Below are 24,998 nucleotides of genomic sequence, written 5' to 3' on the forward strand. Positions count from 1 at the left end.
TAATTATGTACTTATTTGATTCTGAAAGCAAAAAGTGTAATAGGAGCACCAGTAAAAGAAATAACTAGATAGATGTCTAATGGTGAATTCACTTGCACCCAAAGTTCAATACTTCAACATATTAGTTCCTAGGAAAACAAGTTTTTTATTGGATACTAGATGTTGAAAGATGCAATATGAATCGATCATAAAGCAAGAGTTGTGTCATTTGACAATTAATCAGTAGCGTATAAAACGGTATGTAGGACTTAAATTTATTACAATATAAAAAAATTATTTTATATTGCACATTGTTTATTATTATATCTTTATGATGAAATATAAAATTTGGTTTTGATAAAGAATTAAACAATAATAAGATTTAATTTTATTTAATAATTGTACTATAACATATCAAGATTCAAATGGTTAATAAAAAAAAATGGACAAGTGGTTCTTATCTTTATCTCACAATTTTGGTTCTTAACTAATCTTAATTGCAAAGTTGAGTATGCTTCGGAATTTGCTCGATATCTTATGCAATTGTTATTACTCATTAAAAATTGTAATCTGTGTAACTTTCATTCAGACAGATAATTTTATATTTTATATTTCAATTTTTATTAATTGAAAGTTGAATCTAAAATTTAAACAAATTATATATTTTATATATAATAATTTTATATTTTATATTTTATATATTTATAACTAATGGTAAAGTATGATATTTTTGAAAAAAAATATAAAACAATTGAAATATTAAAAATTCAAATAGAACATTTCCTATTCATTCCTATCTAATCTCTAGTAGAATGTATGTTATCAGTAGTAAGGTCATAAGATGCATTGCTTGTAAAACATGAGTTATCACTTTCGAAGAATCCATTGGAGCAACTGCACATGACTGAAAACTGATCAGGCAGAGAGGGATATGTCACGATCATCATGCGAATCGCTTAACAATGTGCTCAATGAGAATGGCGAAACGAGTCATGGTGGAACTATGGACAGCAGAACCAAGAAGAACCTTATCAATGATTTGGGCAATGAAAACAAACCCGAGGGACGTGTTCTCGTGCTTTTCACAGGTGGCACAATAGGAATGATGAGAAATGAACAAGGAGGTAAGAGTACATAAAATTTGTGTGAAATTATGACAGCTTCTTATCTTCATCTTTATCATATATTTTGCTGGCAATAACAAAGTGTTTATTTTTTAGCACTGGTACCGATAGCTAACGCGTTTGTCAAAAATCTACGAAAGTATCCACAGTTACATGATCGCGAGTATGCTGAGAAAAGGTTTGGCGCGATGGGACCGCTAGTGCTGCCGTAAGTAAATAAATATTATGTAAATATGATGTAACTTTGTTACACGAAGTTCTAAGAAGAATAAAAACAAGCTAACCAACTATTAAGTTTCTTTTAAATTTCTTCTGAATTCTATTAGAAATAATTTTGTTTAATTCTCTTCTTTCATAAAAATGAATTCTATTTCTAATTCGTACATTTATTTTCCGTTATTTCTTTTAGTAAAAAATATAAATTGCAAAAGTAAAAGTAAATTTTTTTGTTAATTTACGAAAGAATGTAAGCTGGTCTTTCGTACTTTTCTTTACACAATGTTAAAACGTACTTTCTTTTTGTTATAGTGTGACTGCAACTGACAATCGCCGGATTATTTATAGTGTACTAGAATACTCAAATCTCTGTGACTCCTGTAACATGACTATGGATGAGTGGATTCGCATTGCAAACGATATCAAAGTACATCGCTTAAATTACAATATGCATTACAATATATATTCAAAACACAGACTAATAGCGTAAATTTTTTTTAAGTATTTGAATTGAATTTAATAATATAACATATTAAAGTTCTATAAAGATCTATAAAATGCCAAAACTTGCAATTAGTAATCTTGCAAGTAAAGTAAAAATTTTATATTATATATTAATAATTATGAATAAAATCAGGCAATAAAATCTTGACACACAGTTTTTTCCTTACAGGAATCCTATGAATACTTCGACGGATTTGTGATTCTTCACGGTACCGACACTCTGAGTTACACTGCGTCCGCTTTGTCCTTTATGCTGGAAGCTCTGGGCAAAGTCGTCATTCTCACCGGTTCGCAAGTGCCGATTTTTGATACAAGGAGCGACGGTCTAGACAATTTTTTGGCGTCTCTTGTAATAGCGGGCAATTACAACATACCTGAGGTATGCGTGTTTTTCGGTACGAATTTAATGCGCGGCAATCGAACGAGCAAGATGTCCGCAACTTCCTTCGAAGCCTTCCATTCATCCAACTTTCCACCTTTGGCCACGGCAAACATCAAGATTGAAGGTTTCTCTAATATTATCAAATTTTTTTCTATAATTATTGTATACATTTTTTATCATTTCGATAACATTTTTCCGATAACATTTTATCTTTTTATATCTTTAAAGGAAATATTTTTTTACAGTCGACTATCGCTCAATTTTCCGGCCGTGCACTTTGGAGAAGTTCTACGTACATGCATCCCTCAACCGAAACGTAGGTCTTCTCCGGCTGTTTCCCAGCATCACGTCCGATCTGGTGAAAGTGTTTCTTCAGTCACCTATCGAGGGCGTCGTACTGCAGTCTTATGGCACGGGGAATATTCCTACAAATCGTGAAGATATTATCGAAGAATTTCGTGCGGCGGCAAAGCGCGGTGTGATAATTGTAAATATCACGCAATGCGCAAACGGATGTGTATCGGATGCATACGAAGCTGGAAAACTGCTCCAAAATGCTGGTATAGTATAGTTTATATTCTAATAAAAAGTTGAAAAATGATTCGCAGCTTAAATATAGTGATTGCACGACTATATTATTCTAAATAATATTGAAAGAAATTCTTTTTTAATTATATAAGCAATTTTATTCCATACTCTTTACATTATTTTACACTCTTTATTTTCTCATTAAATTTTGCAATCAGTGTAGAAGAAATAAAAATCGATTGAAAAATATGCAAACTTGCACAATGTTCACAAACAAACAATGTCAAACAATGTCAATATGCAAGCAGCACAACACAGTTATCTAACGACAGTTATCTAAACGTAAATATTTCTTCATCAACAGTGTCTAAAGTTTAAATACTTTTTCTGATAAATGATTACTCATTTATTGTTAATGTAGGAGTGATATCGGGTTTCGACATGACTCCGGAGGCCGCGTTAACGAAACTCGCCTATGTTTTGTCAAAACGTGAGTGGGATACGGAAACCAAGCGACAAATGATGCAGACCAATTTGCGAGGCGAGCTAACGGCCGGCCGACCGCCTACCATGCAGGATTGGGATTTAGTGGAGGCTGTGGCTAGGTCTTTGAGATTATCTTCAGCGGCCGAGCTTCAAGAATTGGGATCGATCCTATTTCCGGCTATGTTGAACGCCGCAGTAATCAGACGCGACATTATGAAACTTGAGTCGTTAAAAGGATACGTCAGTAATTTCCATTTAATTTTATATTAATCAGATACCATGTTGTTTTAGTATAAAAACAATGTAAAATTGCTGTGTATTGCATACGGATTATTGTTATAACTAGCTTTTTCTTTTTAGGGTGCGGACATCTCACAGATCAATGCAGATGGCCGAACAGCTTTACACATAGCTTGCTGTGAAGGGGATATAAATGTCGTACGACGTCTTTTAAAGATGGGTGCCAACGTTCATGTTAAAGATCGGTTTGATCGCACGCCTCTCACCGATGCAATCGAATACGATCATCACGAGGTGAGACAATTTTCTAATATTCAAGAATATTAGATTCGGAAATGTAATTCTATGAAATTCTATAGTATTTAAGATGCTTTATTGAAGCTGAACCGTAAAATAAATGGCTCAAAAGTCTTTATAGATAGATAAAAATGTAAAGAGAAAATTATCTACGTATATAAATTACATTTATGTGAGAAAAATCTGATCGTAAGTTTCTGAGGTGTACTGAAAGATATTATCGTCTCTTTAATTAGTTTTAATTGACAAACTGGAGTCTTAAATAACTTGCACCATCAGTAGCGCTAGAAGTACGATTTCTTCTTTTCTAGATTATCAAAGTGCTGCTGCAATGCGGCGCGCATCTTCACGGCAACGCTCTGCTGATAGGAGCGAGGATGTGTGCGGCCGCGACCGCCGGAAATAAGAAGCGCCTGCAATCGTATCTGCTGTCCGGTGCCGATCTGTCGCAGAAGAACGCCTCCGGATGCACACCGCTACACTTTGCCGCTCTTCACGACCATGCAGAAACGATAGAATTCCTGCTGGATCACGGCGCGGATCCGTGCTCCATCGACATGCTGGGACAAACTGCGGCGGATCTCGCAAAAGCCGTACAAGCCGGGAACGCAATGCGCTTATTGGCGCCTTTCAAACAGGACGATAATGATGCCGACGACAATAAAATCGTGATGCATGTAAACGCAAGATCTTGATTTGTCGACAGTTTAATATCTTGACTTAAAATTTGCTATTCTTAAAAAAGGTTTAAATAAAAAGTCTGAATTAATTAATCCTGATGCAATTTGATATTTCTTTTTAATTTAATTGTATTTGTTATAATTATAATGTAACTTATACGTGAAATTTCGCAGAGGAATATGTACATACAGTCAAAAACTACACGTTTAGTTACTTTTAAATTAAATTATAATAACAAAACAAACATACGGTTGCAAAACTTTTCTATTGAATGAACATAGCATTTTTACAGCTAAAATATATATTACAATATGTTTACATAATTTGTTCCTAATGCTAAACGGCGCTGTAAAAAAATGAATCTATATACTAATGAGAATCTTTCTATCAAGATTTATAACTTTAGAATTGTTTATAATATACAATATATAATGTTATGATGAAAATATAATATATTTTTTGATAAATGTGAAGCCTTACAAATAATGTATATTATAATAAATTTTAGAGTGATAGATACAGAGTGAATGTCATAATATTTACACAATTTTATAATTTAAGACAATAATATTAACAATAAGAATATTTTTGTGATAATTTAACGATTGTGATCGTTTAACTTAATACTGATTTATTGTATCATAATCTAAGTTGAATTAAATCATAATAACAATTCCACCTTTGGATAATATATTTTTCATATACTTCCAAAATAATTAAGCTTTTTTTATTTTGTATTATTTCGTCGCGTCATTTTGCTAACATATTTCCTCAATTTTTACAAACATTTCAAATCCTCACGCATAAAAAAATAATCTTACTTGCACTGTCATAAAGAATTCAGAATTGTTTTATACGAAAAGCAGACGACAATAAATTGTATGGTATAGAAATCATGGTTGTTAAAACAGTGACTTTTCTACGACATTGTGTGAAAGGAAAAGTGAAAGCGCATCGGGGTGTCGTTTAAATACGTAGCACACGGTTTGTTGGGCGCGACGAAATTTCACACCTCGTGCATCGAGATAATGAAGATCGGCCATCCTGATGTAACTCGCTCATTACACCGCGAACGATTTCAAAATTGAGCATGAGACACATTTGACGGGCACTTTGGCAATGCTATTAAAATTTTTACAAAGTTCCCGACATACCATTTGCTGTAATCAGTAACAGACATGTGTGATAATAAAACGATGTATATGTATAATTTTGATTGATAATACCTTTGCATTTCGTTCGCGATGAGAACATCAGATCACTCCAAGTTGTACCATCATACTTTTAAGGATCCTCGGTGTCACGAAACACTCCTTGTACATGCGTCCGCAGTCATGATGTCCCTCTCGCCCCATCCTTATGGCTTCCTGAAGGACTGTTCCATTCGTGAATTCCTTAAACCACTTGTGACTGTTCCAGGTATTCGAAAACATTTCACGTAATTAGAATTCAATTTTTCACATCATTAATCACAGTTATTACAGTATGATTTATCCAGCTCAGTTTTGTCTCCCAAAAATTAGTTAAATCACTCATCCAATTCTTACAAAACTGCATATCAATTATTTATAATAGAATAAATTATAAAGAAATAAATTTAAAAAAACTGATTTAATTATTTTTTAATAAATTTCTTTGTCCAAAATAATTTTGCTCTATATTTTTAATTTCTCTCAAAATTAAATAATATTAAAAATAGTATTTTTTCTGAATTTTAATTTAATTTAATTTTAAGGCTTCTGGATATATTCGCCGCGGCCATGTTAGATTGTGACGTCAGAGGCGAGAAATGACACGCCATTTTTAAATAAAAAGATATTTTGATGATTGCCAACATGGCCGAGCCCTTAATAGGTTAATTTCATTATTATCTATTAAGAATTAATCATACCTTGATAAACCGTCAATGATCTTGTCGGTGCTTGAGGGATTGTCGGAATGACTCGCCTCGGAAACGATGGAGCAGACAATGCGTTGTACGCAAGGAGTGATGTAACTATTGCCAAGCATGATCTCGTTTATCGTTTCTCCCATTCGCGACCATTGTGAGTCCGAGTCTGTGAACAAACTCGCGTTTCAGATAAACATGCATTTAAGTGCATATATTTACAATATATTAATGATCGAATGTAAAGCAACGATTTTAGTTAAGATTCATACTTCGATAATTCATTGAACTCGGCTTCGACTTCGATAAGAGAGGCACTGCTAAGGTGACAAGGGCTGTTAATACGCCGGCGACTGACAATCCTTTCGTGTTAACTGTGACTAACGGTAACACCTCGCCATTCTCGCCTATATGATTTAATGGTAATGTGAAAAAAGGTACCGAAAAGTCCCAATTAACCTGAAAAAATTTATCAGATTTAAAGAAAAAATCGCTCATTAACAGAAATAATTACAAGACATATGCAACTACGATCTATTCGTGCACTAAAGAATATTTCTATACATTTCTATTGCGGCGAATTGATACTCACTTCAATCACTCCACCTTTCGAATCGAAAGCGATAAGTTGAGACTTGCGATTGTTGATAAACGGACTGTTGTGCTTCGCGGATGTTCTCGCACCGCCGTCGGCGATAACTCGCATAAAGCATAGCACAAGAGAGAGAAGCAGAGCAATTGAGTCTACCGGAGTGGCCTTCATATCCGAAATTTTTCTCGGACAGTTGAATTCAGTAAAACGTTAATACTTTCTCGGAATCCGGTGCTTAAGCGATATCTTCAACTTTCTGTCGTTCACGAGGTAATGAAATGCATTTGTGTTATCCCAGTTGCTTTTCAACAACGAGTGCAGCGAACTCCCACTGATGTCCCATCTATAACGAGCTCGCCCACCCCTGTCGAAGCAGGAAATACCGATTTCTCGCGACGGAATTAACGAACCTAAGCGGCGAAATCGTAGCTGCAAGATACTGTATCATTAGTCACTTTTACACGGCGACTCCGGGGCGTTAATGGCGGTCGCGCGCCCCCCTTCTATACGTGCCCCTTGGTGATTACGGCCGACGTTTCTAATGCCACGTAAATTACGATCGCAAAAATTTTCACCGCGCGGAGAAAGAGCACGTGCCGCGGACTTAGTCGCGCGGCCAAACTCGGCCGGCCGTGGCTTTCGGTGAATTTTCCGGAGCACCAGAGCGTCCAGAACGGACTCTTCATCGAGCTCGGGCCCGGGGAGAGCGCGACACGCGAACCTCACGAAAGGGAGTCCCGCGATAGGAAAATGTTTACGGAAATTTCTTTTTCCCGAGAAATTTTTTTCACCGGAAGAATTTTGGCGTGCGATTTTCTGTAGCGTAAACTGCTAATTACATCGAGCTTTTGTGACTTCTTGCACTACCATTCTCTTTATTTCCGGCATTATTTTTTGTTTAATGACTGATTTGATCTTTCGATTTCTCAGAGTAACAATTTTTTTTTATAAAAATATAAAAAAATAAGATAAAGAAATTATATATAATTTACAGAACTCTTTTGATCCATGAATCATTCTTTCTTCCTTGATCTTCTCTAAATTTGTATATTTTTCACTACATACTTTATTTCTATCAAATTATTCGATATTTTGTACAAACAATGTACGATTTCTCCCTATTGAAATCATTAATTGCACGTGTACTAACTTAATTTAATGTTCCTGTTGCAGAAGACTTTATCTTCTTGTTCAAATTAGCGCAACTTATTAAATTGCGCCATGCAAATTTTAAAGCCACGGGAACAATTAAGCAGGACAGCCCGTAACTACCCTCGAGGTTGCGCGTGTTTCGTAATGCGATGGGAAGTCGTAACACATAAGGGATACCGCAGCGAGGTGCCGGAGATGTCGCGAAATCTCGTCAGAAGTCAGTGAACGTCTTAACAGGTTATTGTTGGCGGCCGGGCCATTATTTCAGCTTCGGAATTTCGAGCGGCGTGACACGGCTGTAGCCGGCTGCAGGAGAAGAGACGGCCTTCTTCGTCTTCGAGTGACGACGATGACGAGGACAACGAGGAGTGTCACGCACCGCGTGTTAACGTCCCATGAAGACTCAACAATGAAAGCGAAACCGCGGCTCGCAATTATGTCCACGACTTGTGTTCAGACGACCAGAGCGACTATATATGCCAGAAAGCAGAATCCGCGTAGCCAGTCCGTGACACTGAATCGCCATATCTCGTTCTAAGATTGACCTCATACTTCATCTTCGAGAGTTTGCTTCGCCTTTGTTGCTGCCAAAGGTATCTAATTCGATCTATGTTTGTATACTCGCGAGATACGTATTCAGTGAGTGCTTTTGACAATTTAATCGTCTCCATATATTAAAATATATTAAAACGCAACGCACACAGAGTGCCCGTATAACATTTTACAAAATATAAATCGTAAAACATTTTGAAAATATTTAATTGTAGAAAATTAATATATCGCCAAACACTTTCCTTTTCAGATGACGCTTTGCATTTCGCGAAGTTTAATTGTGACACTCGGTTGTTTCGCTGTCCTGGTCGGTTGCAGTCCGAAGTTCGACGATGGAGGGTAAGTCGCTCTAACAGTGTTTTAAATAATATACTTACACCATATATGTTCAATCCTTCTTTTCAAACATTATAAGAGCGCAAAGCCTAAAGAAATACCCGCCTTAAAAATCAAGACATACGTTTTAGATCTGTTTTATTTTTTTATATCTGATTTCTTTATACAATGTAATATTTTTATCAACAGATTTGTGCCGAGCTCCATTAGTTACATGGAAAAACATGGAAAGGCAGAGGATCAAATAGCTATGCCGTCTTCTCAGATTAAACAGCGTGATGAAACCCCGAAACGCGAATCCGAAACGAATGACATCTCAGATCGCAATCAAGAGGCGCGATTTGGCTTCACGAATATTGGAAGTACCGGAAGCGTGAGTATTGAAACAGGATTCTTTTCTTGCGTCTTCTGCTATAAACATTCGTGTATAGTACCAACTTTTCTCTCTCTTATTTTCCTTTTTTTTCTATTTTAGCATAGAATTTTTAACTGATAAAATTCAACATTATATTTTTCACAATAAAATTAATTAAAAATTCCTTGTTGCATGGTTAAATTAAATTTGTGATCCATTTAATGAATTAGGGTTACGGCGTGTCGCCTTACGCACCGGCGAAGATAGACCTTGGTGGACTTCTCTTAGGAGCCATCATAGGCGTGGGATCGATTCTCATCATCCCAAAGCTGCTCTACGTTTTGTCGGGCACTTACGGCACATATGCGAGAAGTAAGTTACATATCGGCTAGATATATCCCAATCGTGCATTGAGATCTCATAATCCTTGTCTCGTGAATTTCTAATACACTCCTGCGATTGAAGAAATTGCAAGAAAAGAAATTATGTCCATACAAATTCTTTAATCTATTCGGACAACATTATATCTGTGCAATCGATCCGCTGCAGGTGAGGACAATAGTTTTACCCAGACTCTGACAAGGATCGACGATGTCCTGGCTCGTCACGGCATCGACACGACCTCGTGTATGCAGCGCGCAGTATGCACGTATTCGCAGCAAGCGGCCACCGCAGTCGGCGACGAGAACGCGAACGCGAACGAGAGCGAGAACGATCAAGAAGAGAAGACGTCGTCCTTCAATAGAATGGTGAATACTATCACTACCAACCAGGTGTTCCGCACTGCCATGCAGGGTACGGCGGTCGCGGAGGCGGTGGAGGCCGGCAAGACGGGCAGGAGCTGCTCGAGATCGTATCCGCACTGCGGATTCTCGATGGAGACGATGCTGTCGCTGCTGGCCAACGTTATCGCGGCAGCAAACACCCGCGTCCCGACACCCACCGGTCCCTCGTCGTTGTAATAGTTGTAATTTACATAATCTTTATCTTTCTTTCGAAAATTTAGAGAAAATAAAGGATGATTTGAGGACGATTGTAGTCTACAAATAGCGGATTAAATCAGAGAAAAAAGAAATATTAAAAGAAGAAAGGAAAGAAGGAAAAAATGCGTGAACGAAGGAAAGCATGAAAAATGATAATTCTCTATATCGACGTTGCATTTGTACTTTCTGCGATAAAACGCTGTTAATAGAGTTTGAACGCATAATACACAATACGTTTCGGGGAGAGTTGTTCTTAAAAATATGTCAGATTGATTCGTACAACGATAGTCTCATCTTTATTTTGTAGAGAATTACATGTGTGTGTGTTTGTTGTATGTGTGCGTGTTTGTGTGTGTATGTTATGTGTAAAGTGAAAATCCGTCTCTCGAAAATTCCACTCAGCGTGACACCATCTCCCTCGTCTACACGTAGAAAACGTTATATACTCTATATAGCTTTCACATTGAGGAAAATAGAATCGACTAGAGTCGCGATACGGTCGCAGCGCATCGCCCTTAACACGTGTCAACAATCAGTACAGGCACTGCCCGTGACGACGACGTCGCGTTTACTTACACGCGACACTCTCTCCGGACAACAGCGCACACACACACACAGCCGCGAGGGTGAATTGTAAAGTAAAGACACGAAGGGTTTCTCATTTTCATTCTTTCAACGCGTTTATGTAAGGCAATTTCTCTGACTTCATTTTATTCTATTCTATTTCTATTTAAATGTTAGCAGCTGGAAAGATAAATTAGTCAAAACATAATTCTAATAGCTGCTGAGATAGACGAGAAGACAATGACTCGTAAATTAGAATTAGTGTAAAGTGAACGAATAAAACTAATAAATCCTAATTCCATTTTTTACGTTTTCTTTTTGTAGAAAATACGTATTTTATGTGTAGAAAAATATCATTTCTATGTGTAGTATAGATTACTTTCTTTATCGACTATCAAGTGTACATTGTAAAAGTATAAAATAGAAGACACGTGTATCTTTACTTTCTCATCCACTCTCGCGTGTTCTCACAGCAGGACGTTCATGTGCGAGGTCTCGATTCCTAGGAAAAAAAAAGGCTTAAACTTATATCCCTACGCTTACATTCCTCTTCTTGGTGTAACAAACCAGACGAACATCAAATTACATTCATATGTCCGATGAGAAGAAATTAAAGCTTGAGCTTTTTATATAAAAAAAGAAAGACTCATGAGGAATGTAGTTATGTCGAATACAATATGCTTTTGCAAAATTCTATCATTAAATTGACATCGAAGAACAATATGTCTTAATTGTAAATTAATGTTGCAATAGTGTTGCACAACAGTGGTGTTAATATTAATAGCTAAAGATAACAGGGGACGCTCGCGTGAATAAAAAGCACCACTCTCGTACGAGGAATCCTTCGTTGCTTCAACACGCGCATTTCAAGTATTTTACGTATCTTAATGTATTGGTCCTTACAAACAGGTCCTTACGCGATTTAACAAAGCATAATGAAACATCCTAAATCTTCGTGCAACCAACAACAGATCTTTCGGAATGTCAAGAAGTGCGCTTTGGAAATATTTTATTGCATAATATAGACAGCGTCGTCGGCTTTATAAAATTCAACATTATCACAATTTCAGCAGTAACTGTAATTATAATAATAATTCTCTTCCAATAACTTCACTTTAAAGCTTTGATATTTACATTCAACGAAGAGATTCAACGCTAACGTTGAAGTCTAAAAAAAAGGAAAGAAAAACTTCAAGTATCGATGTCGTCGTTTTTCAAATTATGTCTTAATACATAGTTATTCAAATGAGCAAGAACCTGCCCTTCAGTTTCATGTTGAATTGCAGGCTCATTTATATTCCGTCTATGTATTTTGTCCGCTTAACTCGATTTAATACTGTCATTGAATTTGCTTTACGTGTCACATCTTATTGCTAAATGTGTATTATCGATAAATGGATTCGATTATATTTCTCCTCGTCGAGTCGGTTCTGCCCTGAGAACCTGTCCTCGTATCTATTGACCATTCATTTTTAGAAGAATAAGAATCTCTGATATATATATGTACGCATTGTGAGACGACCAATCGAGCAGCTTTTCTACGAAATTATTCACGCACCTTTGCGACGGAATGAGTTTCGTAACTTTCTTCTACAATTAATTAGTGTAGTAATTTAGTCCTTAAAATTTATTTAGCAAACTATTAGCTATTGATTATTAATCAAAAATTTCGATGCAGATAAATAGATATCATAAGTGCGTAATTTTTTTCAGAAGTATTTTCGTGGCATAATAAGTTTCAAAATGTTTTTAATTCAAAATACATAGCCAAAATAAACCGGCGCTTGATTTTTTTTCATATAACAGCCGCCGACTCGTCGATGACATTTATTTTAATAATTTATTTTAATAATTTTCCCTGATGTTTCTTTGGTTACTTACTATCATACATCTCTCGAGAGAGAGAGATTTCTGATAATATTTCAGGTCTCCTAGACATTTCTCCTGGACGCACGCGCGATTCTGCGACCATCACTTCATGTACTGTCGCTTCGGCAGAAGTAGAATAACGCCTATGGCTACGCACACGTGCCACAGACTGTGAACAAGATAATAATTCCTGCGCGTCTGCAGGAAGGCATAGCAAATCAGGCCCAGAGCAACGAGAATAAACCCGGCCGGAAAGTAGATAGTCCTAAACACAAGAGAAGTGTTACGTTAATACAATACTTTTGTGAAGAGAATGTATGCGATATATGTATATTATATTTATTTATTACATAATTTAATTTTTTATTTTACTCATTTTATTGAATTTTATTTTAATTGACCAGTTGAGTGGTAATGTATCATATATGTATGTACAAAAACAAAGTGCCAAACGTGGTAATGTATCATATATGTACATTTCTAAATAACTCCACTAATTTTCGACAGATTTGCATAAAACTTGATATCCTAAAGTTTTTTGGACTGCTGAATTCGAATCTGTTGTCAAAATTGCAAAATTTAAAATGGCGAATCCAATATGGCGACTGTTAATTGTTAAAACGACTAAAATATTAAAGTTAGGTAAAATATGTATAAGACCTTATTTGTAGAGCTTTTTATGAGCTTCATTTTTTGTTTGACAACTTTTTCCATACAATGAATACTTTCTGAAATAATTAACAAAAACAGTTTTATTTTTGAACCTTTGAAGGGGGCTGGGGGACGGAGGGAGCATTTGCGCCAAAAATCCATTTGGGAATATTATTTACTAGATAAAATAAGTATTTAGGCTGAATATAAGCCAAATCGGAGGTGATAGCTTTTGGGAAGTTTACCCCCCTTTTTTATATCCACCTCCACTTTTGACTGGAAAATTGTAGTAAACATTTTCAAAAATCATTGTAGAGGGCGTAGAGGGGGGATCCACACCCATTCCGAAAAGTTGCTTTTTCGAAAACTTTGAACCCATGTTTCACCGTTTTTCGATATTTTAACTTTTGGCTCTTACCACTTTTGGCACAAATCTTTCGGAAAAGTCTACCACTCAACTGGTTAAATATATAGATTAATTTCTCTCTTTTTTTTTTTTTTTATTCTCTTCCAGACGGTTCTTACCTATATGGACGCAAGGGATATCTGACGGTCCGCTTTCTGCGGCACTTGAGTCCCCAAGACAGCCCGATTAAGGCAGAACCGGTGACGGCCGGCAGCAGGAATACCCACAGCGCCGTGCGATCCATCTCGGCGCCCACGGCGAGTATAATCGCGCCGGTAATTTGACAAAAAGCGGTCAACCGCGGGCCGAACGACGCCATCGCTACCAGGGTCACCCAGATGGCGAGGAGCGCGTTGAAGAAATCGCAGAACTGCAGCACGTTCAGCCGCATGATGCACACGCCGTAGACATTCTCGCCGGCCTCGCAGGCGTGGTAGAACGTGGAGAAAAACATGACCGCAGCGTAGGCGACCGCCTCGGTGAAGTACTCGCGTCGTATCGCCACGTAGACCGAGCCGAAGAATGCGAGGTTGCTGAAGGTTAGCGCGAGCAGCTGCAGGAGGATGCCGCTGCTGCTCAGAACGTAGGTGGCATCCGCGCAGTCGAAGCCGCGATAACCACCGGTGCAATGGCACGCCGAGAACACGAAGCCGCCGCTCATGTAGTGCATGCACTTGCCGTGACCGCCGCAGCGTCCCTCGATGCACGGCGACGACGACACGATACTTTCCACCCGGACGACGGCGCAGCGCGGCAGACAGTCGCATGCGGCTTCGCAAGTGGCGTTACCGCGCAGACAGGCGCGGCCGCAGGGACAAGCGTTGCTAAGGCTGGCGTTGCTTTTACCGGTCGTTTCATCTTCGGCACAGAAGACGCGTAGACTGATGTACCAGATCCCCGGCTCGGGAAAAGGTATATGCACATAAGCCGGCTCGGTCGCGTTGACGTATACGTCCGCCGTCGTGATTTCTTGCGCGCGGATGCACGCGCCACCCGAGGTAATGTTCGTATAATAACCTGCAGTAATTTCAGGGAATTAAAGAGAATAGAACTGTGATTAATTTTTGTCTTGGACATTGAAAAGAAATCGATCAATGGACAAGGACATGCGAACTAACCTAAGGAAACGCAAGCAACGAGAATGATGTCCTTCTTGTACTTCTCCTCTACATCGACCAGCTTGAAGCCTAAAGTGATCGTACCACCGACATCGTACACTCTACCGATCTCGAAACTAAGCACGGAGAGAGTGTCAGCGGTCACGTTGAAGGGCTGGGGTTTCGTATCGTTGCCGTGCAGATGTTCGTAGTCGAATAGGAAGAATTCCGGGAAGGACTTCCTCAATAGTACTACCGGCGTCACCTGATTGACTGCGTCTGTTCGATGCTCACGGCTCGTCGGCAATCGCATCGTCACGTTCGACGTGTTTCCCGAAAGCAGACGAAGAGTCACGTAGTGGAAAACGCCGGCGTAAGGCCTGAAGGACAATGACGTCATCGTTGAATTGATCACATCGTCGACGAGGTTGTCCTCCGCCGTGATATAAATGGCGATATCACAGTCGTCGCAGGACAATTTCAAAGACAGATTCAATTTTTCTAGACCGACATCCGGCACAAAATACTGCACTACCGCTGTGTCGGAGGTCTCGTTTAGCTGCACTTCATACTCGAACTCAGAATCTATCAGAGACGTCGTCGTCGGCGTTTCCACAAGCATCTCGGCGTCCAGCATTGTTTCACAGGACGCGCTGAGACCTACAAGCGGCGAGTTTTTATCAATTCCAAAGAGCACTAAAGTGTGATTTTATTTCAAGTTTGTCAAGCTTTGCAACACAGGTTATTTTATTTACAAATAGCGAATATAACTATTTTATTGAAAAATTTTTTAAAAAGGATATTCTTGTGAACAAAATTTCTGCTAGATTTTAAATATTCTTATTGTGTTAAAAATATTTCTGCTATATCGGATATCGAGTTGCAAAGATTTCAAACTTTTGTCACAAAACAAAATATGCAGCATGCAAATAATCATTTTGTTTTGTTTGCAGAGAATGTAACTGCGTCTTCTACCTTGTTGCTTGATTTTTTCTTTGTCAGGATCGGTCCAAGATCGAAAGGCAATCGCATACCAATCGCCCGGCGCCGGTGCCTCTATCTTGATCATATACTGATCGCCGTCGCTGTGCATCTCCAAGTTGTGATACTGCCGTCGTCGACTCATCTCCATCAATTTCGCGGCCACCTTCGATCCATCAGGACGGACGAACGGCAAGCTGCCGGATTTCAGGTACAATGAAACATTGCGCGGCGGGCATTTACCTATCCCGCCAGTCTTCTCTTCTTTCGCCGTGAATCTGAAGCGCGACAAAAAATGCCTTGATGTATGAACAACTCGGAAGAATCAGAAAAAAACGTAAGTAGAATTTTTCAGATCACACATGCTTGTCTAAAAAAACGTTCCTTAGACACATGCTGTCCAAGATTCCAGTAATGTTCTTTAAATCAGCAAAAAGATTTACATTTTTGCGCTTAGAATAAAATATTAATCAATAGAAAATAAGAAATTTATCATTTTCAATTGTTATCGAAGTATGCGCATTAAAAAGATATTCAGTTGAGGACAGACGTTTCGCAATTAAAATGTTATATTAAAACATAAGTTTTTTTGCAGAGACATAATAAACACACATACGTGCATGATTCTGAACAATACATACTTGAAGACGACCACGACAACGCGTTCGGGAACATTGAAGTGAATAATTGAGACGTGACGATAAGCGGAATAATCCACCAGGGTGTTGCTCGGTTGTTGGGCGATCTTCTCCAACTTGCCGCACAGTCCTTGCTGGGCCGCAAGTGTCCATGCCAACAGCACGGCTAAAGCGCTTTTTCGCATATTCCGACGTCTTGCTACATAAGGAAGGTGTCCGCCCCGTTCGGAAAGTTTCTGCGAAGAAGTTTAACTTGTAACAAGAAATTGTAACGTGCATCGCGCGAAAATCGGTAGATGAATTCTCTTGCATATTTATATAAAAGTGTATCTAAGGCTATTCTGTCTTTGGAATATGTCTTTTTTTTATCTAGAAGGAATTTAATTAAAATATTTAGTTTAAAAAAGGATGGGAATGTAAATCCGTTTACAGGTTGGGAATACGTTGTCAATCCTTATCTGCATTGAGTCTGTAATCGACATTTTATAAAGTTTCATATATGCTTTGTTGTACGAAGTATTGATAAAAAACAAGAAAAATAGAAAAAAATAGACTTTAAACTATAAGCCTAAGTAATTTTTTGCTTAATCTTGTTTTTCTCGTTATTTCTCTTGTTGCAACACTTTAGATAATTTCGATTCGTGTATAAATGCATCTTTTTAAAGGATTTTTAAAATTTAAGTAGCCGATGTTATAAACGTTTCTATTTTAATGTTTCTATTTCCACCGCTTTCGTCCTTTTTATCGCATTTTCAATCGTATAACTACATATAAAAAAATCGACTCGCGCTTATTCTGTCCACAGACGAGAACGCTTCTTCGGGAACGCATTTCGCGATGCCATAGCACTCTCGAGGAATAGTTTCAATATTCTTGAATGAGAGGACTGAGGCGTATAATATTCATGAGACTCAGTATCATTCAATCACTACTTAATGGAGTTCGCGATGTTCCTTCGTGCTCTCGAATAATCGCGCTCAGAAGTGATCTAAGTGGACTGACTTCTTGTGTGCACTCTGGCGGATAACTTTTATAGAACTCATTTAAAAGATTGAAGGAGTAGAGGAGATTCGTATATGCTCGGTCAAGTAGGTCAGATGCCACCGCTAATTCACACTTCCTGCGGCAAGAAACAATAAGCTGCCCGCGCGCTCATCGTCGAAGAAGCGTGAATGACGTTAATGTTGAGTGTCGCGAGCCTATTTCTTTCGGTTCATCGCTCGCTCGAAGTCGTTTCACATCTCCAACAAAGTCCGCGCGGACACTCAATCCGCGATTTTAATTACCGCGACTGATTTAGTGGAAAATTAAAGTCGGAATTATAAAGCACTGCAGATTCAATTTGAAACTGTCGAAAGTCTCTTATTTCCATAGATGCAAAGGGGAGCGAGAGAACAAAAGCTTTTTTTTTTATTAGCAATTATCTTTGCGTAACGAATAAACGGCGAATTCTTTAGCGCGAGAAATAAATTGACTGTCATGCTCTAGGCAAAATAAAATTTTTGTGCCACAGCAAAAATTAACGGATTAAAAAAAGCTCGAATTTGTTGCATTAAAAAAAATTCGGATTGCATTTCATCGGGAATGCGAAATGTTTCACAAAGCAACTAAATTTTTTTTTTTTTTTTTGCTATACTCTTTGCACTATCATGTGCGAAATATCATATGTTATTCTTGCAATAAGGAGACATTAATGAGTAGCAAGCTGGCATGCTGACACGAGGCGCACTGACATGCAATGATAACCGGATCCGGTCGGAGGATCCGCGATTGCGGAGGGAGCCTTGCATGTATCGCGAACTAATTAATCCGAACTGTCCCGGTTGCGAAGCTACTGAATAAAACATCGACAATTGATTTTCGATATCGCAAAACCGAGATCGGATACCGATAAAATCCGCTTATCGCATTTCGCGGCGAATCGCCGGTGTGCGGCTAACAATAAGTAATCTATAATTATACACCTACGCAAAGTAGACCACACGACATCGTCGTTACGCCGGCGGAAGGTCGAAGGTGCATCCAGCATCTTCGAACGTCTTTGAACGAGTGACACCGTGACCGCGCAAAATAAATTATTTAATTAACAAAGGAAATCTTTTACGAATACAAGAACATTAAAGGGAATTTCAATCCGTAGTATTTATAATCAAGAAATGCTCCTGCAAATTTAAATTCTCTATTTGCATTATATATATATTTTCACTCTGTAATAAAAAGGATTAAAAGATGTATTTTATTATAATCGCTGTAATTATTGATCGAAGCAATCTATCGCTTAGTTTTTCTGATATGCTTTAATTTATGTATAAACCGGATTCACATTTGAATCGTCTTCCAAGATCGTTATATAATTTTTTGTATACACTCTACGATATCTTAAATAAGCAGCTTAATAAGTACATAATTGTTAATTTCCTTGTGTTATGTTTATAGTTAAATAATAAGTTTCGTCACATTTCAATCGACAATCGCAAAACGAGATTACCTTTATCTTGCTCTTGACATTCGAGTGACCATCTGTCAAAGCTGTTCAAACTTACTTTTCCCCGCAGGCGATTCAAATACTTTAAAAAACAATTTGCATTTGTAAATTCGACGAAGTCGTGTAAAATCACAAACGGCGATTTTCCTTTTCTTATTGCGTCCGACTTCACAGTGAAATCACGCACACGAATACATGTCACGCAGTACCGTCGAAGCACAATCGCGTCTTTCCCTCGCTCACCTCATGCACGGGCTGTATAGCGCGTCGACGCGCCGAGCGCGCAGTCGTCGCGACGTTCACGACGTCCGCGAAAGGAGCACCGTGAAGACCCTCCGCGGAGACACTGTCGTAGCGCGATCGCAGCAACAAGTGCGTGCGCGATATCGCTCTGCGAGCGGAAAGTCGCACTGCCTTATCGCACGCTGCCGTATCATCGGTTCGATTACACTAATAATTTCGCATCCCTACCTAGTCTCGCGGGACTGCAATATGTCGGATACGAGCGGTCGCACTGCTGATTGCGGCATCCGCTGATGCACACCAGCGATGCTGGACGCGGACCGCCAGTTCGTCCGGAACGATTTGTCCCGCGGCGGGCCGCCAGCGCGATAAAACGCGCACTGGCCGAATATCGAGACACGTTCCGTCCCTCGATGTGGTCGTGGTCGTCGCCGTCGGCGGCAGCGGTGCCGCGAGGGGCGACGATGCGATACGCGTGCGTCCCCCGCGCGTGTCACGGCCGTTGTCACGATAAGGCGCGCGCGCGCGACAAGCCAGAGCTTTCGAGCGCGGAGCTTTCAAATCCCCGAGCTTTCCAACTCGCAATAGTCAAATTCGAAATAACTCTGAGAACAAATGTTTTGGAGCATCCTTCAATTTTAACCAATTTTTTCATTCTAAAGCTCTCAAACTTTTTGCCAAGCTTCTTTTTTTTTATCTTTTACGGTTTTTTTTTCTAAATTTGTTATCCTAATAAGAGCTCGAAGTTACTTTTCTGGGGCAAAGTTCACGAATAATGGAGCACGCGGATGACGCACCGCCCGCCCACGTGCTTTCGTCATCACAGACCTCCTACAAACTCCTACACGCGCGCATTCGAGCCGCTTTAATCGGCTCGTTTTATCGATCCGCGTAACAATTTGCGATTGGCAGCTAACATCCGGCTGGATTCCGGTAAATTAGGATGATCGCGTTGCGTAAATTGGAGTTTCGCGAGGCTGAAACACGCTTCGCAGCGTGTAGCGCGTTAGCATGATTTGCCCGCATAAGTAGCTTTACGGCAGACTAAATGGCCGGGACTGAGTGTGGTGATGCTTATTCCGAGATAAGTGCGTCCTTATATGTGTGCGTTTCGTGTCATTATGAATAGATCATACGTTGGCGGTAAGATGACGTTATCACTGAGCGATCGATCGGACATGCCACGAGTGTTGGAAGACGTTACATCATCTTATTTTCCTATTAAACCAGTTTAATAGTCTATAAATAAACTAGTAGAAAATATCATATAAATCATATAAATTTGCGAGTTATATATCTCTATATATATGTAAAAATATAAATTAAAAATATAAACATGGATAAAATGAGCATTTTGCAATATCTCAGTCATTTTCAAACATATAAATTAACATTTTGCGTAATTAAGTACGTATATAAAATATTTTGTATTACGATTAGTCAGATCTTAAAACTCCCAAGACTCCATCCATCGTAAAGAATGCATCGAGCTTTCAGGATCCATGGCGGAAGGACCATCCATCCCATAAGCCAACGGCGAAAATAGATAAAAGCTGCAATTAAAATCAATTAAAAATTTATAATCAAATATTTTTATATTACATTTCAAAGTGAGATTAATATTCGAGCAAAGAACGAGTTGTATGCAGTACCTGTATACAGTGCCGGAAATTACGGTTCCCAGAATCACATGGTAAACCGTATTTCCTAATTTACTAGGAAGTAGCATTAGCAAGCTCTCGATAATGTGATTCAACGTAATCCCGGTCAGCATGGAGCTGTACAGCAACGCCGGAAAGTAATGGTGGAAGTATAGCACTCTGGTCATCGCCCAGAATGGTACGTAATGCAGAATCCATCCTAGAAACAGCCACTTGCCAGCGTGCGTTATCTTATTTCGCTGCTTGAGCACGATAGCATCCTCCATGCAGTCCCGCTGTTCGCGCACGGAAGCGTAGACGTAAAAAATCAAAAATACTACAAGGAAGACTATGTTACTCCACCAAATAACGGGATTGCCGAGCAAGTATATCCTTTGATTGTTTCCGGAGAAGAATTGTCCCTGAAGGTGAAGATTGTGGTAAAGTAAAAAAAATACAAATTTCTACGGAATGCCGCGTGAAAGAGAGCGACAATGAAATCCGATAATTTACCCTGTAATTAATGGGCCACTGCCACGGCCGCGAGGACACTTCTCCTTCCTTCACTTTTAAATCCGAATTTCCTTGCAGCATCACGGCGTGTGATTCTAAGAATCTGTTAAGAAATCCTGGCGCGTACACTCGGAAACTGACGTTTGGCACTGACGAAAATAAACAACATTATGTCGATTTAACAATAAATAAATTTGAAGTGTCGTCTTTGCATCGTTTACTTACATTTGGCATATTGATTGTCCTCGATATTCCATAACGCATTCTTGTCTCTCATATTGGGATTGCAAGAAACTTCCTGCTGACTGTATCCCCTGTTAAAAATTTGTCTGCATTTAATAACTTTACGTCTAAATAAAATAGAAATAAAAAAAATCGAAATCGTCAAATTTAGTAAAGAATCAATCTGTGGCGTGTAAAATATAATCAAAAAAACATCGCGTGGAAAAAATTTACTAACCATTTCGGCAATGTTTTACCGCTACACGTTAGCGCGCAATGATGAAGATAATGTACAAACTTCAGTTTGCTTGTCACAGTCTCCACTACGTCGCCGTCTCTTCCGTTCCTTATCAATACTTTCCAAACATCATTAGCGTCGCCTGTGCCGTTCTGAGAACGTAAAAACGATTGACGAACGAGCCGTGAGCTATGTGAGAATTACATCGATCACTTACTTCTCCATATCCGGTGACCTGATAGTGCCTCTTCGATATCGGCGCGATCTCTTTATGCGAGTGTAAATTCCGTCTCGTGATAATGTGCTCCAGACGAATGAGATCGCCATGCTTGACCAATTCCGGCTCAGACGGTAATTCATCCGTGTCGAATTTCTTCACCAGCCACAGATTATTGTCGTCCTTGTGGGAATAAGTCGTAATCTGTAATCAGATACGTTAGTTAGCGGCATTCAGCAATTGTACCTTGTCTAGCATCCTCTATTATGTCATTATCTTATTATGTTGCGTACATTTTTGTTTCCTCTCGATTAAAGATGCGAAAATTATTATTTCAATAACAGCATAAATCATTTATCTGTGATTAAGCAATTTATTTATCTTTATCTTACTTTATACGCTAAATAAGCATTTCTTGTCTAACCTGTTGCTGTCTAGCGCCGACTCCTTCGGGATACAAGTGCCAGTGGGAATGCAAATAACCGCCGCCTGTGCGATGATTCTTTAACGTGATAGTGGCGCCGTATGCTAATTGTCGCGGCATCGTCGCATTGTATAACGAATTCCCACGCAGTAGCGACTGAAATTCAGAACTGTAGAATCCATCGCCACTTCCGCTAGAACATGAATATAATACTTATTTGCAAACGAAATACTTGCCGCACGTAATAGTAATTCACATGTACTACAGGGTGTCTTGAGGGATGAGGAAAAATTGATATCGAGTTCGCAAGGACGTTGACGGGAATAAAAGGAGCACCCTGTACAAGTCAGAGCAATGATCTTCCTTACCTTTTATTCAAAACGGAAAGATGAATATAAAAAAATAGCATGTAAAGTAAAACCGGTAATAGGATGAGACAAAAGCATCTTGCTAACAAATGTTTCCCCACATAAGACTGCAAAAAGCAAATCGAAATCGTTCTTTGGAAATTTAATCGACCATTCAACTTCTTACTTAATTATGGAATTAGTAGCGTCACATCAATGAAATAGTGCAACATTAATAAAATTGCTAGCTTAACTCGTTAGTTATTGATATATTCACATCAAAAGACATAAATGCGAAGCACTATTTGTAACGTTAAAAGCTTTAATAATGATTTTACTTTTGAATTACTTACGATAGGTTTGGACAGATCTCCCAATTCTCGCCAGAGTTCATACGCGGTGTAAAGACCCACGAGCAGAACGACAAACAAGCCGACGAATTTCACACTGATCGTGCACGCGAGCGAGGCTCCAGTGAACGATAACCAGAACCACCAGGATGGAGTAAACGGTCGATCTCGGAGCGACGCTACGCGCGCCATGCCCCACGTCGCGCACATCATAAAGCATAGCAGTATCGGATCCAGGAGGATATATTGATTCAGCGTCAACATTCCTACATCTGTAAACAACGATTTAATTAATCGTGTTTTTTTTTTGTTGATCCCTGAATTGACGTATAAAAATTTACCAAATAAGATAAAAAACGCAGCAAGAGCAGAAGCGCGAATCGACTTGGTAAAATCCCATACAATGAGGTAGGCTAAAGGGACAGTGGCTGCACCCAAAACTGTACAGAACTAAAATAGAGGATTTTTTAATTGAATTATTGTAATATTAATACCTTGTATAAAGTTTATGAATCTTTTATAAATGTTTCTAATTTAAATAAACCACACTTACAATTCTCATGCCGATGTAACTGACATTTTCAAATTTATCCCCTGGTTTTTCAAAAGCAAAAGTGCCATCATAGCCAGTCATGTATCCAGACAGAGCAATGAGCATCTAAAATTAAATATATAAAAAGTTAGATTTCTGAAAAATGTTAGTGCAATAATAATTATTTGTATAAAGTAACTTTTAATACATGTAATTGCTGAACCTTTTGAAAAAAATTAATTACCTTTCCCAAAGGTGGGTGCACATCAAAGAAGAATGTTCTGTTTATATACCAACTACCCATTTTACCAAAGTGTGTTTCATCCCAACTGAAAGCCACAGATTGCTGAGAATTCTCTGTTTAACTAAATCGTAATTAAAGTTAAGTCATTAATCTACTTACCACACATGCTTAGGTTCTGTGACTTTGTAGAACCTGGTGATTAATGTTAGTGCAGTTATACCTCCAAACGAAACCCACCAATTCCTACAAAATCGAATTATTATCATATTGCAATTAATTATTCCTTTTTGCATTAATTTGTCATAGATTTATCAAAGTATAATTAATCTTTGCTAATGATATTCAAATAATTATTGCTAATAAAAAGTAATTTTAGGTTATAAAAAACTAATATTTGTATTATTTCAAATTAAATTATAACTTTATATACGTTTCACTTTCTTCTTTGTCGTTTGTCTCCGAAGTCGCCGTGTTTTTCGATTTGCAAGTGGTTTCTTGAGCGCCGCTCTTCATCTTTCCTTCGTTATTTTTCACTCGGTAAATTGTAAATACATCGATACACTTAAATTAAAAGACGCGTTGTTTGTATTAAAAAAAACAGCAGTCGCTCAAATTTATAAAGTACAAGTTACATTATAGTGATAAATTTATGCATTTCGCGTATAACAGTAAATAAATATCATCCAAAATATTCTTTACACTATTCGGACATTCCACGCGTCAAATCACTTGACAGCTTCCGCGTGTAAACGGTACATTACACCATGAAGATATCTGTAACATAGAAGTCACACCGTACATAGATATCATTAATAAACAAATTTAGAAATATCACTCCTTAATATCCAATAGGAGAAATTAATTTTTAGTATTTTTAAAATTGAGATTTTTATCTCTAGAAAACGCATTTTCTCATTGGACGGCGCATTTTACGTAATGCAAGTCAAGTGAATTTACCATAACATAATTTTCTGTCGAGAAAACATCGGGCGTCACGTGCGCGACACAATGCAGGCCACACAGATCCGCATATAGAATGGAG

General features: G+C 38.4%; 5 protein-coding genes and 2 long non-coding RNA genes across 11 annotated transcripts; 4 read left to right on the top strand and 3 right to left on the bottom strand.

Moving 5' to 3' along the window:
- Positions 1 to 837: 837 nt before the first annotated feature.
- LOC105674549 (L-asparaginase 1) lies at positions 838 to 4,529 on the top strand. Its single transcript, XM_012370941.2, has 8 exons — positions 838 to 1,103; positions 1,200 to 1,311; positions 1,632 to 1,746; positions 1,993 to 2,329; positions 2,451 to 2,765; positions 3,155 to 3,459; positions 3,580 to 3,753; positions 4,068 to 4,529. Exons 1-8 carry the CDS (start codon positions 911 to 913, stop codon positions 4,449 to 4,451), a joined length of 1,935 nt encoding a protein of 644 aa, XP_012226364.2. The 5' UTR covers positions 838 to 910; the 3' UTR covers positions 4,452 to 4,529.
- A 206-nt stretch (positions 4,530 to 4,735) lies between these two features.
- Positions 4,736 to 7,246, bottom strand: LOC105674551 (uncharacterized). Its single transcript, XM_012370947.2, has 5 exons — positions 6,918 to 7,246; positions 6,598 to 6,784; positions 6,329 to 6,494; positions 5,664 to 5,847; positions 4,736 to 5,597 (listed from the first exon to the last, which is right to left on the bottom strand). The coding sequence occupies exons 1-4, from the start codon at positions 7,086 to 7,088 to the stop codon at positions 5,691 to 5,693; spliced, it is 681 nt and encodes a 226-aa protein (XP_012226370.1). The 5' UTR covers positions 7,089 to 7,246; the 3' UTR covers positions 4,736 to 5,597; positions 5,664 to 5,690.
- Positions 7,247 to 7,779: 533 nt separating this feature from the next.
- LOC105674550 (uncharacterized) lies at positions 7,780 to 11,168 on the top strand. The gene is made up of 5 exons (XM_012370943.2): positions 7,780 to 8,662; positions 8,872 to 8,960; positions 9,147 to 9,330; positions 9,543 to 9,684; positions 9,862 to 11,168. Exons 2-5 carry the CDS (start codon positions 8,872 to 8,874, stop codon positions 10,272 to 10,274), a joined length of 828 nt encoding a protein of 275 aa, XP_012226366.2. The 5' UTR covers positions 7,780 to 8,662; the 3' UTR covers positions 10,275 to 11,168.
- On the bottom strand, positions 10,565 to 19,599 carry LOC105674547 (post-GPI attachment to proteins factor 6). 5 transcript variants are annotated; one of them, XM_067350683.1, is made up of 7 exons: positions 18,990 to 19,120; positions 18,470 to 18,540; positions 16,505 to 16,737; positions 15,858 to 16,141; positions 14,904 to 15,542; positions 13,905 to 14,802; positions 10,565 to 12,993 (listed from the first exon to the last, which is right to left on the bottom strand). In XM_067350683.1, the coding sequence occupies exons 2-7, from the start codon at positions 18,521 to 18,523 to the stop codon at positions 12,831 to 12,833; spliced, it is 2,271 nt and encodes a 756-aa protein (XP_067206784.1). In that variant the 5' UTR covers positions 18,524 to 18,540; positions 18,990 to 19,120; the 3' UTR covers positions 10,565 to 12,830. The 5 variants fall into 5 exon arrangements, with proteins under 5 accessions (XP_067206784.1, XP_012226359.1, XP_012226362.1 ...); XM_012370936.2 differs by lacking the exons at positions 18,470 to 18,540; positions 18,990 to 19,120 and adding an exon at positions 19,458 to 19,599; XM_012370939.2 differs by lacking the exons at positions 18,470 to 18,540; positions 18,990 to 19,120 and adding an exon at positions 19,230 to 19,350.
- On the top strand, positions 16,063 to 18,375 carry LOC136998371 (uncharacterized). Its single transcript, XR_010888927.1, has 2 exons — positions 16,063 to 16,200; positions 16,459 to 18,375. It is a non-coding gene; the product is annotated as an uncharacterized lncRNA (long non-coding RNA).
- On the bottom strand, positions 19,454 to 24,933 carry tw (Protein O-mannosyl-transferase 2). Its single transcript, XM_012370940.2, has 15 exons — positions 24,387 to 24,933; positions 24,116 to 24,199; positions 23,957 to 24,041; positions 23,734 to 23,838; positions 23,522 to 23,630; positions 23,184 to 23,452; positions 22,852 to 22,958; positions 22,484 to 22,676; positions 22,060 to 22,263; positions 21,843 to 21,994; positions 21,608 to 21,696; positions 21,383 to 21,531; positions 20,882 to 21,291; positions 20,664 to 20,782; positions 19,454 to 20,447 (listed from the first exon to the last, which is right to left on the bottom strand). The coding sequence occupies exons 1-14, from the start codon at positions 24,467 to 24,469 to the stop codon at positions 20,677 to 20,679; spliced, it is 2,145 nt and encodes a 714-aa protein (XP_012226363.2). The 5' UTR covers positions 24,470 to 24,933; the 3' UTR covers positions 19,454 to 20,447; positions 20,664 to 20,676.
- Positions 22,674 to 23,741, top strand: LOC136998374 (uncharacterized). The gene is made up of 2 exons (XR_010888928.1): positions 22,674 to 22,828; positions 23,189 to 23,741. It is a non-coding gene; the product is annotated as an uncharacterized lncRNA (long non-coding RNA).
- Positions 24,934 to 24,998: the final 65 nt, after the last annotated feature.

Source organism: Linepithema humile, chromosome 1, assembly GCF_040581485.1.
Source record: "Linepithema humile isolate Giens D197 chromosome 1, Lhum_UNIL_v1.0, whole genome shotgun sequence".
Classification (NCBI taxonomy): Eukaryota; Metazoa; Arthropoda; class Insecta; order Hymenoptera; family Formicidae; genus Linepithema; species Linepithema humile.

Coding starts and splice junctions, on each gene's coding strand:
- LOC105674551 (XM_012370947.2), bottom strand. CDS start 7,088: ATGAAGGCCACTCCGGTAGACTCAATTGCTCTGCTTCTCTCTCTTGTG. Junction 6,785..6,917: donor CGAAAGGTGGAGTGATTGAA/GTGAGTATCAAT, acceptor AAATTTTTTCAG/GTTAATTGGGACTTTTCGGT. Junction 5,848..6,328: donor ATCATTGACGGTTTATCAAG/GTATGATTAATT, acceptor TACCTGGAACAG/TCACAAGTGGTTTAAGGAAT.
- LOC105674549 (XM_012370941.2), top strand. CDS start 911: ATGTCACGATCATCATGCGAATCGCTTAACAATGTGCTCAATGAGAAT. Junction 1,747..1,992: donor GCATTGCAAACGATATCAAA/GTACATCGCTTA, acceptor TTTTCCTTACAG/GAATCCTATGAATACTTCGA. Junction 2,766..3,154: donor AAAACTGCTCCAAAATGCTG/GTATAGTATAGT, acceptor TTGTTAATGTAG/GAGTGATATCGGGTTTCGAC.
- LOC105674550 (XM_012370943.2), top strand. CDS start 8,872: ATGACGCTTTGCATTTCGCGAAGTTTAATTGTGACACTCGGTTGTTTC. Junction 9,331..9,542: donor ATATTGGAAGTACCGGAAGC/GTGAGTATTGAA, acceptor TTAATGAATTAG/GGTTACGGCGTGTCGCCTTA. Junction 9,685..9,861: donor TTACGGCACATATGCGAGAA/GTAAGTTACATA, acceptor GATCCGCTGCAG/GTGAGGACAATAGTTTTACC.
- tw (XM_012370940.2), bottom strand. CDS start 24,469: ATGAAGAGCGGCGCTCAAGAAACCACTTGCAAATCGAAAAACACGGCG. Junction 23,631..23,733: donor GTTACATCGGCATGAGAATT/GTAAGTGTGGTT, acceptor CCTCTATTTTAG/TTCTGTACAGTTTTGGGTGC. Junction 21,995..22,059: donor AGGTCACCGGATATGGAGAA/GTAAGTGATCGA, acceptor TTACGTTCTCAG/AACGGCACAGGCGACGCTAA.
- LOC105674547 (XM_067350683.1), bottom strand. CDS start 18,523: ATGCACCTTCGACCTTCCGCCGGCGTAACGACGATGTCGTGTGGTCTA. Junction 16,142..16,504: donor GTTGTCGTGGTCGTCTTCAA/GTATGTATTGTT, acceptor GTCGCGCTTCAG/ATTCACGGCGAAAGAAGAGA. Junction 14,803..14,903: donor CGTTGCTTGCGTTTCCTTAG/GTTAGTTCGCAT, acceptor AAATTACTGCAG/GTTATTATACGAACATTACC.